Source organism: Falco peregrinus, chromosome 10, assembly GCF_023634155.1.
Source record: "Falco peregrinus isolate bFalPer1 chromosome 10, bFalPer1.pri, whole genome shotgun sequence".
Classification (NCBI taxonomy): Eukaryota; Metazoa; Chordata; class Aves; order Falconiformes; family Falconidae; genus Falco; species Falco peregrinus.
Window position 1 is genome coordinate 4,473,672 of NC_073730.1, and position 12,127 is coordinate 4,485,798.

Here is a 12,127-nt window from a genome sequence, read left to right on the forward strand (position 1 = left end):
GCTAACTCCAAAACTGAAGTGACAGGTAATTATTGTTTTATAGTCTTGACAGAATTGAAATAGCTGAGAACCGAATATTTATCTTCAGTCTCATTTTCGTGCAATGATGGCAGTGTCTTTGGAGTTGAAACATGTCTCTGGTGCTTCATCTACCCATTCACTCGACTCATCATTCAGATTTTAAAATACTTGTGCTTCGTGGGCTCTCTTACAGCCACAAAAAGGTACGCTGCAAAAAAATCATGCAATATTGCTGGTCACTGCCTCCCTTCTCTTACAGCAGTGGCCGCTGCGTCTTGAGGCAGCACCTCGCACAACTCCACCGGCTGCTGGCAAGGTCAGAGCCCGCCCAAGTGCATGCAGGGATGACGGCATGAGGGTGATGGAGGGCGTTTGAGGGATGAAGATGTCACCTGTGCATCCAAGGTCTGAGCAGCACTGCTATTCTTGATGAGCACAAAGGGATGGAGAGGTGCAGTAAGTCAGCCCAGGTTCAGCATGGCCCGTCCGTGGCCACAACGAACTTGTGGCACAGGAGGAGACCGAGCTGGGTCTTCTGGGTCTCAGCAGAGAGACTTAATTAAACAAAAAAACTCTTACTGAAAGCAAAGGAGGAAATTAATGTTGAGTTTTGTATGGTATAGTTTTGGGGCTGAAGTCCAGTATCAGAGGAAGGTTCATGGGAAACAGCAGTATGAGTAGTCAGCTAATTAACTGGCTGCTTTGATGAACCTTTTCAAAGGTATTTGGCCAAGGTCTGCAGATGGGTTTCTCAGTTTTATCTGTTTACCCATCCATCCTCTCCAAATGTCTACACTGTTTCCAGGCTGCTCTTCACCCTCGAAACCGTAACACCTGTGAGCAGTAACATCTATCTGCACCAGGCAAATAAAGCACCTGCAGGCGCGAGCCCTTCATGGGGAGTCAAAGTGGATCCTGCCCCAGTCAGCCCAGGCTTATTTCTAAAAGGTAAATTCAAACAGAGATTAGAAGTAACAATGAAAGGAAAGGGCATTTGCCACACACTTGTTCAAGACAAGTGTTCAAGACAAGTGCCAAACCAGCGAGTTCAAGACAACATCCTAAAAAACATCAGCCACACCAGCAAAAGCCCAGAGAGCTTCTAACACCCTGCCCAGTTCTTCATGATAAAGTGGGAATCTCCACAAAATTTCAGAGAAGCCCAGTTTGCCAAGCTATGCTCCCCAGCGGTTCCTACAGATCTTCGTTTATGTGGACATCATGGAAAATCCTGCAGTAGCCCAGCAAGTCCATCTGACCACGCATTGCTCCTGCGAAGCCTTGCTCCCAGCCAGGACAGACTGGGGTTTGCTCAGGTCCTTCGATGCTTTCTCAGAGTCCCAGCGGTGGAGAAATCACTCCTGGTCCCTTGTGTTGCACGCAGAGACCTGGCCCAGAACATCTCCTGCCAGGAGTCCCAAGGGACAAAAGTACAGCTGTCAGCATGTGAATGATGTGAAATGATCCACAGCCTTCCAAGAAGAAAAAAAGCACCAATATGATTTGGGGTTTCTTTAATCTAATGTAGGCGCAGACTCCTGCGGCTCAAGAGATGCCCTGGGTCAAGCGATGCTCTTGGTTACAGCGTGATGCTGTCGAGGCAAAGCAATGCCTTGGCACCACGGGTTGGTGCTGGCATCCAAGAGCAGGATTTCCCCTTGCCCCTGAAAAATCCAGATTCCAAATGCCAACCTTCCAAACGGAGTAGAACCAGAGCAGCACACAGAATGGCCAGCTCCTCCCTGGACCAGAGCAGCTGCAACCCAAGCACGTTAGAAAATTGTCCTAAGCCACACAACCACACTTCAGGTAGGAGGGTAAAGTCTCCTCCTGCCCGCCGTGACCGGACCTGCTCCCTTGGTGAGCTGGATGCTGTAAGGAAGGTAGAAGGGATTGGGAGGGGACACAGGTGAAGAGAAACTCTCAATAATTAATAAACAAATAAATAAATAAAGGCATCAGCTTTTCAGGTCAAAGCGTCTGTGTTGCAATAGATACAATATGGAGACAGACAGTGACTGAAGGAGACATTGCCAAAACCTCGCAAAACTAGACCGAAGGCAGAATGTGTCCCTGTCTCTAGTTACTAGTGATGGAGGCAGAAATTAGTGTCAGGTAGCCAACAAACACTTAAAACACTTTTTTTTCTTCCCCGCCCGCCCCCCCCCCCCCCGGAGTCCTGCTTCAGGTGGACCGTGCCCTAGGAGCACTGCATCAAACCGCTCCCAAACTGCCCCCAGTGCTCCAACGTTTGGTCGCAGCAGCCCCCAGCAAGCCCCGCTCCTTAGGTGACTGCCCACGATGACAGCGGCACAGCACAGCTCTGCTGCACCGGCTCCGTGCCCGCCTGGGATGGAGCATCCCAGCCCTTGGACAGACACGGGTCCCTGGGGATGCGGGTCCCTTGGGTTTGTATCTGGGAGGCTTTGGTGGGCACTGGCTGGATCTGGGAATGGCCACCAGCCTGATGGGAAACTCTTCCAGCTCCCCGGTTCCTCTCCTGCTTGGGGCAGGCTCTGAAGGCACAGCTCAAAGGGTTTTAGACGAAAGGGAAAAACATCCCAAGGGGAAAAGGCTGATTGTAAAACCTCTTCTCCACAATTTTCTCCGAGATCCCAGAATATGGCTTGGAGCTTATTAAATAGTGCGTCAGCCTCCCGAAGAGAAGTTTGGCCCCAAAGCATTTTCTTGGTATTTCTTTTAAAAGAAACCTGGAAAAATCCATTTACAACTAAGCACAGCGTATCGGATATAAGCACTTTTCCTTCTCTTCCTCTTTTCCATCCTGCTGAATGTATTTGAGTGGAGGAAAGTAACACGGAGGTATGGCTTCAAGGAGAGCTGCATCTTAAGCTACCGTAATCTGCTTATGTTATTATAGATCATCAGCTGCTGCCTATATATATTTAGACTTCTAGCAAAGTTTGCTAGGATTTCATAAAGGTGAGAGAAACAAAGCAGGTTCAAGAGCAACGTCCATCCAAGTGACCTCATGGGTCTGCTCGCGGCACGTGCAACTGCTTACGAGGAGGGTCAGCTGGTCCCGTTCCTTTCCCACCTGCTGCACCGCTGCCGTCAGGTCCCTGCACTTGCTCTGGACATGATTTTGCAGCAAGTTGCTGCTTAAGGCTTGAGGAAGTGGTTATACTGCTTCAACAAGCAAAGCAGACAGCTCTTCGTGGCTGAGGGGTGGAAAGGATGTCAACCCAAGCCTGAAGTGTGTAGAAACCATCTTATATTTCATAGACTTCAGATATTCAAGATTGGAAAGTCTTGCCTTCTGCTAAGTTTTGTTTCCATAAGCACGGCTCCTTTTCCCAGGTAAACAGTGAGCATCTTTGCTTTTCCATATCCCAAAGAGAAGCAAGTCTCCTGCCTGACCAAGAAGCTCAGTCAGCTGAAAACCATCAAGAAATTCCTGGGTTGTTGGTTCACCTGGTACATGGTCCCAGTAGCAAAACATGCCAAGGATTTGCTGACTTGGTATGAACAGGCAACCCCCGCCCCCTGCCCCAAAACCTCAATTCTGTTCAGGTTTCTTGCAGAAGGGTAGAGCAAACTGAAGTCTGTCACCTTCACCCCAGTCCCACCAGCAGCCTGCGGCGGTCCTGGAGCACGTCAACTCCACAGACAACTGCTGCTGCCCTCCAAACCTCCTGCCCATCCTCATGCCTCTACAGCCAGCAGCAGGACAACCCACCCATGCATTCACAGACACCGTCACCTGAAGGTCCATCAGTGTGGTTATAATTTATACAGAAGACTAAAGCATTTGCTGCTGGTCACATTAAGCACACAGGCAAGGTGGGAATTGCTTTTTCTCTCTCACAAAGCTTCCACCGAAGCCCTTACCTTTGGTGCCATCATCATTGGCAAGGAAAAAAGAAAAAAAACCAAACCAAAACCTAGTGACTGAAAGAGACTCCAAGTACAAGGAGGCTGGTGTACTGAAAGACCACGATGTGTCTGTAACACAGGCGTTGTATGGGGAAATCTATACACGAGACGTTCAGCGTCTAGAAAATGAACCTAGGAAATGTTTCCAAAGGACAGACCCAATTCCATCACTCTTGTACCACCTGCTAAAGCTTTATGAAGCACTTCTGAGAGAAGGATTTGTGGGATCAAGCCCCAGGACTCTTTATTAATTAAAGTGTTTAAATAATTGAAAGGTGCAGGCTCTTGACTCTCCTTGGCATGGCTGCCTGCTCAAGCGCTGACATAAATTATGGAAAAAAATCATATGCAAGGAGGCAGAGTTATCACCGTGAAGAATTCCTAACAGATCAAATGGCTCTGTAGCACTCCGAGATGCCAGCAGCCCTAAGAAGGATGATGTGATGGGAGGAAGGTGGCAAAACCTCATCTTCAGGGAGGTTGGGATGCTCAGGAAGAGCTGTGTGGCCAAAGCAGCTGCCAAGATGCAGCGAGGATTGAGGAAAATCAGAATTGGCTGGCAATTTTTGCCCACCAACAGGATAAAGATGCACATAGTGAAACATGCCAGAGAGGATCCTTTTACATGGAAAGCTACTGAAGCGAGGTAGCGCCTGAGTTGTCCCAGTCCTGCAATCCAGCAACCACTTGACTCAAGCTGAGGCTGGCAGAAGATGAGGGGCCTGAGCAGTCTGCAGTGTGCAGGAACAGCTTCTGCCTTAAGAAGACAGCCTGCTACTGCAGCCTCACAAACGCTGCTTGGGAAGCTGCTCTTGCCGGAGGTGCTCACATCCAGTCCTGCATGGATAAGAGTAACTCCTGGGCCCTTCTCCCTGGTGGAGCCTCTCTCCCTACCCCACTGCCTGAAATCCAAAGGAAAATCCAGTGCAGGGAAGGAAGAGTGAAAAAGCTGGGCTTTTTTTTTTTGACATATTCTAGGTATGGCACAGCAGCAAGAGGGAACAAGATCTTCTGACATGGACTGACTGTCCAGCCCCACTTGGAGCACACACTGGAGGAAATCTCTTTAGTCAAGACATTCCCTAATATTTTAGAGCCTTTCAGAAGTCACAGGTGATTTTTGATGGACTTTATGACAGATCCTTTAAAGGGATCTGATTTTCAGAAGATCCAGTGAAAAACAGCCAAGGTGAAAGGGCTTTGGGCTGAGTGCCCACCCAAGTGTTGGCCACGTCAGCGCAAGGTGCTACTAATGCAACCTCATGGCCTCTTCCACAGACACAACACACATCAGAGCAATGAAATCGACACAGTACAGAAACCTATTGTCCTGACAAAGTTTCTCCATAGGATGCCATGCAAACCTGGCCCTCATATGGTGTCAAAGCAGGAAGAAATATCAGCACAGGTAACAATCTCCTTTGAAATAATAAATACAAAAGGTGTATTCTTTTCTTAAGGGTTTTTTTTTTGTAGGTTTTTTTTTTTTACTCATGACAGCATTTGTTAAAAATATTACATCTGCTTTTGAGAAGGTAATATCCTCTCCATAGAATACGGAAAAATAAACTCTACAGGACACGCAACAGATACCGCCAGTTGGCACAGAGCTGCTTTAAGAGATTAGATCCACAGACTCATCAATGCAGAGGGCTGGTTTTGCCTTCCTTGTCCCCAGACTCTTAAGCATTGTGTTGTAGGAATGGTAAAAGACAAGAATACATAAAAACAGTAAAATGTTTATTTTCTTAGAAAAAAAGAGATTCAAAATGATTGTGATCACACTCCCATTCGTGCTCAGCAAAGCCAATACTGCAAGCTTAGTCCTTGATTAAGATACCTATTAAATGAAACTCTTTTTCCTCTTAAAATACAAATTCCTGCTCCTGCATCACTTCCAGTATTTCAGTGATAACATGCTTTTAATGGATAATAATTTCTCAGCTTCTTCTCAGCAGAGAAACAAGGCCTGCCACGGCAAAAACATCCCATCTCCAAAGCTTGAAATCACCAGCGTTAATAAGCACTCCGGCCCGAATGCGGACGGACAGACAGCTTAAGGGTGTTTCTTAGATGCTTGAATGTTCACTTATGGAAGCTTTGTATAACACTACCTCATCTGATAGAAAACAGGCCAGAAGCCTCAATAAAATCAACAACGTCTTTTGGATTAACTTTAAGGATTTGCTGCATATCTGGACACAGAAAAAAGTGAGAAGTTGCAACAAGTTTTAACTAGCAGCAACAAAAACAGTTCCTTACAAGTTCTTAGCAATATTCCTCATCTGTTCATTAAGAAACACTGTAACTGAATGGAGCATATAATGTGGAAATGATCTTCTTCTGTTATGTAGTGCTGTTCGCTCTAGAAGACTTCCAAAAGGTCTCGACTGGGTTGTAATCTATTTACACAGTAGTATTCCTGGTGCGAGTGGCAGAATTGGCACTATGTGACATCTTCCTCTTCTGAACAATAATCACGACCCTGTAAGGAGAAAAGCCAGATAGTTTGTAAATGACTACTTGAAGACAGGAATACCATCAGGCAAGGGAGCACTTACTAATAATACGTATCAGTTCTCTAAACTTAGAAGCCTTAAGTTCAGAGCTGGGTAGAAACCTTAAAAATAGGGAACAGAATTTGCACAGCTCCTCCAACGATTTCCAGAAGGTTTGCACGAAACCAGGATAGGAGACTCATCCCTTTCTGTCACTATCAATCTCATAAATCTCATCCCCTATACTCAATTCCAGGGGGAGTCCAATGCACTGATTTACAAAACTATTTTATGTAAAGATAAACCTTGATGGACAAAACCCTATAGATCTGCTGTGAAAACATAAATCTCCAAGGCAAAAAGCAACGAAGCACGTAATCCTACGAGCAATGCAAAGCAGCTGCTGTGAACAAGAACCTCATCTGATAACCTCACCAAGAGTATACGCAAGAGCAAAAGATGCTGTTTGTATCGAAACTGCACTTGCACAACATGGACTTCTCACAGAGCAGGCATGTCATGCCTTCCGTCCCATCCCGAACACAAGGCTTGCAGCCGCATCGATCTAGGTGTTGCCCTCGGGAAGGTCTGGAGAAGGGATGTCCCGTCCCTCACTTGCTGTTTCTTGCAAAGCAGCGAGAAGAGGACCTGACAGGACCCATTATCCTTGTTTCTCCACACAGGAACAGCTGGAGCTGAGCTTTTCAACACACAAGCTACCCACGATATCCTGCATAAAACAAGCATCTCAAATGCAGCACCAAAAACCTAAATGTCCAGGCTATCTCCCATTGTTCCCGTGTGCCAGGTGCATCACCCAAGCACTTGCATGGAAAATCCCAGCAGCTGTGCAAAGGGCTGGTGAAGGAGAAACACAAGAGTCTCAGACCTGCAATAAAGTGTAAAACCTTGACAACGCCCTGTAAGCAGAAGAGCTGAACTCAGCATGGTAAAATGGGTGAAGCTCTACTCAGTCAAGGAGCGGCACCCAGTGGCCCCACAAATCAAAACTGGTCACTGTCCTGCCTGGAAAGGGTGGGGTGGGGTGTGGGGCCAGAGAAAAAAGTAAAAAAAGAAAAGGGAGAGATGTTTCTTGATGGAGCGATCAGTTTCTTTGGGATGCACAGCTAGGGTACACATTGGGAACAAAGGCTCCAAAATGTCTCTGCAATTAAAATCCCACTGATGATGCCGGGATTGAAGAGCTCACTTTGCTGGAGGGTCCACACCCAGGAATGTGTGCTGCTTTAACAGCTCTCTGTGGCCCAATACTATTAGGAAAAAGGCTTTCTTAGTATGTTAAAAAAATAAACAAACCAAGAGTCTTATCAGCCCTAATTTCAATTCAGCAATCCCTGACCCAGAAAGAAAGAAAAAAAATACATTTTTTTAGAGTAAAAGATTCTACTCAGAAAGAAGGAATGCTGAAATACTTCACAGCAAAGCCCAAATCCATCGGTTTTCTCCATGCCAGGGACCACAATACATCTGGACAAACCCACGAAACGGAACTGCTGGTGATGAAAGCTTTGTCCGACATGCTTCAGAGCTGCGAGAGTCACCAGTAGTGAACGATGACTGAGGCTCAGAGCATTTCCACGAGTCTCATTCACCCCGGTTCTCCCGGTCCCCCAGCCCCCTGACCAAGGCAGAGCCCCACGGCCCATCACTGCCCACCACACTCTGCACCAGCGGCCATTGGTGCTATTAAAGGCTCGAATGGACCCAAATGTGGAAGCAAGCCATCTTGCCTTTCTTCCCGCCCATTATTCCTGCCGTTCAGCTTCTGGGTTTGCTCTGTGGCAACCAAGTGCATCGCTCCTCAAAAAGATACCAAGAAACCGCTTAAAAAGCAACGTGCTGAAAAAGTCCTTTCCATGGCATGGAAATACTGCCGCTCTCCGCGGGCTGCTGCCGCTGGACAATTTATTTCCATCTTCACGCCGGTGGCGATGGAGACACATTGGTGTCTCGGGGGTGGCCTTTGAGGCCATGGCCCTCCGTCGCCGGTGGGCAGCGACCTGCTGCCATCCCAAGCTTCCCACCACCCCGTGTGGGCGGCAGCAGCGCGGCAGCAGCGGGGGGGAGGGTGGGACTGCCTGCAAGGCCACAGAGCCCACCTACGCCTTGCTGCAGCCTGGCGCACATCCCTCCGCCTGCCCGGCCTGGCACAGCCCCGCTACCCCGGCCTGCCCAGCCAAGCTGCTGCCCAAGCCGGTAACGGCTGGAGGAGCCCCGCCACTGTGGGCTCTGAGGGGAACGCTGCAGAGCTGGGTGCGCTTCAGCAGCGGCCGCCCCCGCCAGCGTGCCAGCTGGCAGGAAGGGGGAGGATGCGGCGAGGGACCGGGGTGGCGGGGGGGAACCAAAAAAGGCTCCCGCGACCACTGAAGCCTTCACATCCACTTCCCCGCTCCACCACAGGGCCGCTGCAACGCAGGGGAAGGGACGCGTTTGTTACACGCCAAGAATAACGTCAGAGCGAGGGCGCGGCGGGGGTGGCAGCTTGCACGCAGCATTGGGGGTTTGGTTTCACTTGGGTTTTATGGCGAGTTAAAGAGGACGCTGCTTTGCTTTCCTTGGGAGAAGGAATGGACATGTCCCCCCTCTCAGCAGTGGAATGCGATACAGCCTGTGGGACCCCCCCCTGCCTCTGGCAGGTTTAGTCTATTTTGTCAGGGGTGGGAATCACCCGTGACAGCAAACACCCTGTTTCGCATGGACTCCTGCACCCACGCCAGGCGTCCGACACCCACTGCCCCAGCTACGCTGCAAAGATCCACACCAACACGCGCCTGGCGTTTAATCCCAGCATGAACACAAAGCGTGGGGGGCTCAGCCCGGCAAGGTCTGAAGCATCCTGGCCCAGTACAGCAGGGTTAAGCACACACTAGTCTTTAAGCACAAGGGAAACAGCATTTAAGCCCTGGAGAAGGTGACAAACCCCCCAGATAGAGCAGCATCGTGGCTGGAAAATGAGGGGGCAGGACTGCCAGCCAAACCCTGTGCCCTGCTGCCCAGGGGAGCAGGCTCCCATCTCCAGAGGAGCCACAGGCACTGAGCAAGCAGCTAGCAACAGGAATGTACGGGCCGTCCTTTAACAGCCCTTAACAGCACAGGCTATCAAATAAGTTTTAATGGCTGAGAATGTAAAGAACTCCACTAAGGAAGATGAGAATGGGAACAAGCATGTCCAAGCCCAGGTAAATCCCGCCTTTCTCCCTCACAGTTTCAAAGTCCATCTTTCAGCTTTTGTAGATGTCCACAGAAATGCCTTAACATAAGTGTATGAATTTACGGTAATTAAAAACCCAGCCTTACGCTCCTGTCCTGCTGCTTGCACCCAGACCAGAAGGGCTCACTCCCCTGCTCTCTCCCCTTGCTGTGTCCAGAAAGCACCACCATCCCGATGCCCCTACCAGAGAATGCACCAGGGCTGATGATATCCTTTTAGAGGAAAACAAAAAAAAGGAAGAAAAAAAAAAAAATCACAGGAAAAGCCCTTTTCCCCATTGTTGCGGGTGACAGGCCAATAAACAAAACCCCATGCCGCCCGAATGCAGAAGCCTTCCCGGTTCAATAGGCTTTTGTGCGGCTGGCGGCCTTGCCAGGGAGAGCAGGCAGCTAAGGAGATGCTTCTTCTGCCACGGCCCCGCCGCTTGGCACCAGCATCCTCCCAGGGCGGCCCTGGCCAGGAGAGGAGGAAGAGGAGGCCTGCCGGCCCGGGAGAGGGAAATGAGCTGCACCAAGCAGCCCTTTCTTCTGCGATGGCTGAAAGAGCTTGCGGGACACAGTGGCCCCTTTCAGAGGAGATGGCCGGCGCTGGGAAATGTTAGCCTGGCTCCGCGGTGGGAACCCTTTTCATCAATCTGGTTTTGTTTACAGCGCTTGCAGAAAGGATGGGAAGAAAATGCCGAGAGGCGGCACTAAATAATTGTATACTGTGCTAATTTTTGTCCGTTTCTTATTTTGTTAGAGAAAAATCAATAGAGTCATTAAGAGCAATCTACTTTGCTAATGAGTTTTAGCCTAATAATTCTGCCCTTGCATACGTTTCAGTTAGCAACCCCCCTTATTTCTAACGGCACTCTTTAGATACGATACAAGGAGCTGCATTGTGCCTTCCCCTGCATTTCATGCCCAGTTTTACTAACAAGGGGATGGAGCGAGTTGCCGCCGGGCATCTCTCCCGTGGCCTCCAGCAACAAACTGGTAACCTCCAACCCAGCTCCCAGTGGCCAGGTGTGTGGATCAACAGAGAAACTCCTGCAAATCCACCCTGACACCTGCCCCGGTGTTCAAGACCAAGTTACCTCTCGACCTAAAGCGACATCCCCTGCCACAGCAGAAACGCAATGCCCCGGGCTCAGGGTATCCACCAGCCGCATGAGAGTTCATAGCCAGACATTGCTATGACAATTTTTAATCTCATTTTTTCCATAAGCATGTTTGCATTGTGATTATTTTTTATAAGCCACTGTAGCCACGTAGGAAAAAGCTTGTGATGATGGCAGTGGTGATGATACCCTCTGGTACAGCTTACCTGGATTGTTTTGATGGGGTTTTCTTAAACCACAAAGCCAGAGATGCTTCTCTTCTGGGGGTACAATCCCCAGACATAATCCTAGAAATTGCTTGTCAACTGTTCAGTTATACCTCAGCCTTGGTGTTTTCTCCTACAGTGAGACAGCTGCCTGCACACTGTGCCACAGCCTACAGTAATAACATATACTTAAAGGAGATAATTTCTGATGGTTTTTTACTGCTCCATACGTAGGGTTCAGAGAAAGCAGTCATTTCTCAGATTTTCCATGACAGCCATCATCAAATGTTTTTGCTAGCAAACACTAAATGGGGTAAATTGTCCACATTCAACACTTTTTATGTCATAGCTTTTAATTTTGCTTCTATTTGATATTTTCATGCAAGAAGGCCCCCTCAAGTCTAGTCTTGAGCCTGCAAAAACTGCGCTCAGGATTAACTCCCTGCTCTGAGCCATCCTGTTCAATTAATGAAATTTCTTCTTGGGGCATGAAGTGGAGTTTGCATGTGGTCCTGCACTATCAGAGTCCAAAAAAATCTTAGATGCAGGAAGGAAAAGAACCCAAAGGCTGGAGAATTTTTAGGAGAGACATGGTAATTCTTCTGCTGTGTTTCACAGCGACTCTTTATGAATCCGTATGCAATATCTGACTAAATTAGCCCTTGCACTATTTGATTAGAGAGAACCAGATAACTTATTTGCCTGAATACCAATACGCATGACCTAATTTTGCTACAGTTTCTGACTGCAGCCAGCAGAACACACCAGGTGTCACACAGACAGGGATGCTCTTACCAGGAGAAATTTCTGTCTTCTTATTTTGAGATGGTATTTCAAAACCAGATTTATCACACTGTGATGAGTGAGCGACTTTCCCCGTCCTGGCTGCAGCTAGTGGGGCTCATTTCTCTTCTTCTGGGTATCATGCAGCAGTTCTCAGATTATCCAGTGGCTGCTGCATTTGCTTTAGAAGGGATGTGTCAGTTGCTCTCTGCTTCCTTCTTGGGTTTTCCAAAGTCATATTTCTGCCTTCATCTCTCAGGTCAGGCAAATCACTTGTACTTCTGACCCATGTCTTTCTAATTGACTCTGGGGGTCTCTCTCCTCGAGCTTACATTGCTACTATTACCTGTTGCTCTTCCTTCGCTGGAATACATTTATGTGATTTCAC

General features: G+C 48.4%; 1 protein-coding gene across 3 annotated transcripts in view; it reads right to left on the reverse strand.

The window, feature by feature from the left end:
* Positions 1-5,637: 5,637 nt before the first annotated feature.
* The window catches only part of C10H1orf21 (chromosome 10 C1orf21 homolog), a 125,189-nt gene continuing 118,699 nt past the window's right edge, over positions 5,638-12,127 (reverse strand). For all 3 annotated transcript variants that reach the window (XM_055815617.1, XM_005232732.3, XM_055815618.1), the window contains exon 6: positions 5,638-6,403. In XM_055815617.1, coding sequence (XP_055671592.1) covers positions 6,365-6,403 — 39 coding nt within the window. In that variant the 3' untranslated portion in view covers positions 5,638-6,364. The remainder of the gene's footprint in view (positions 6,404-12,127) is intronic.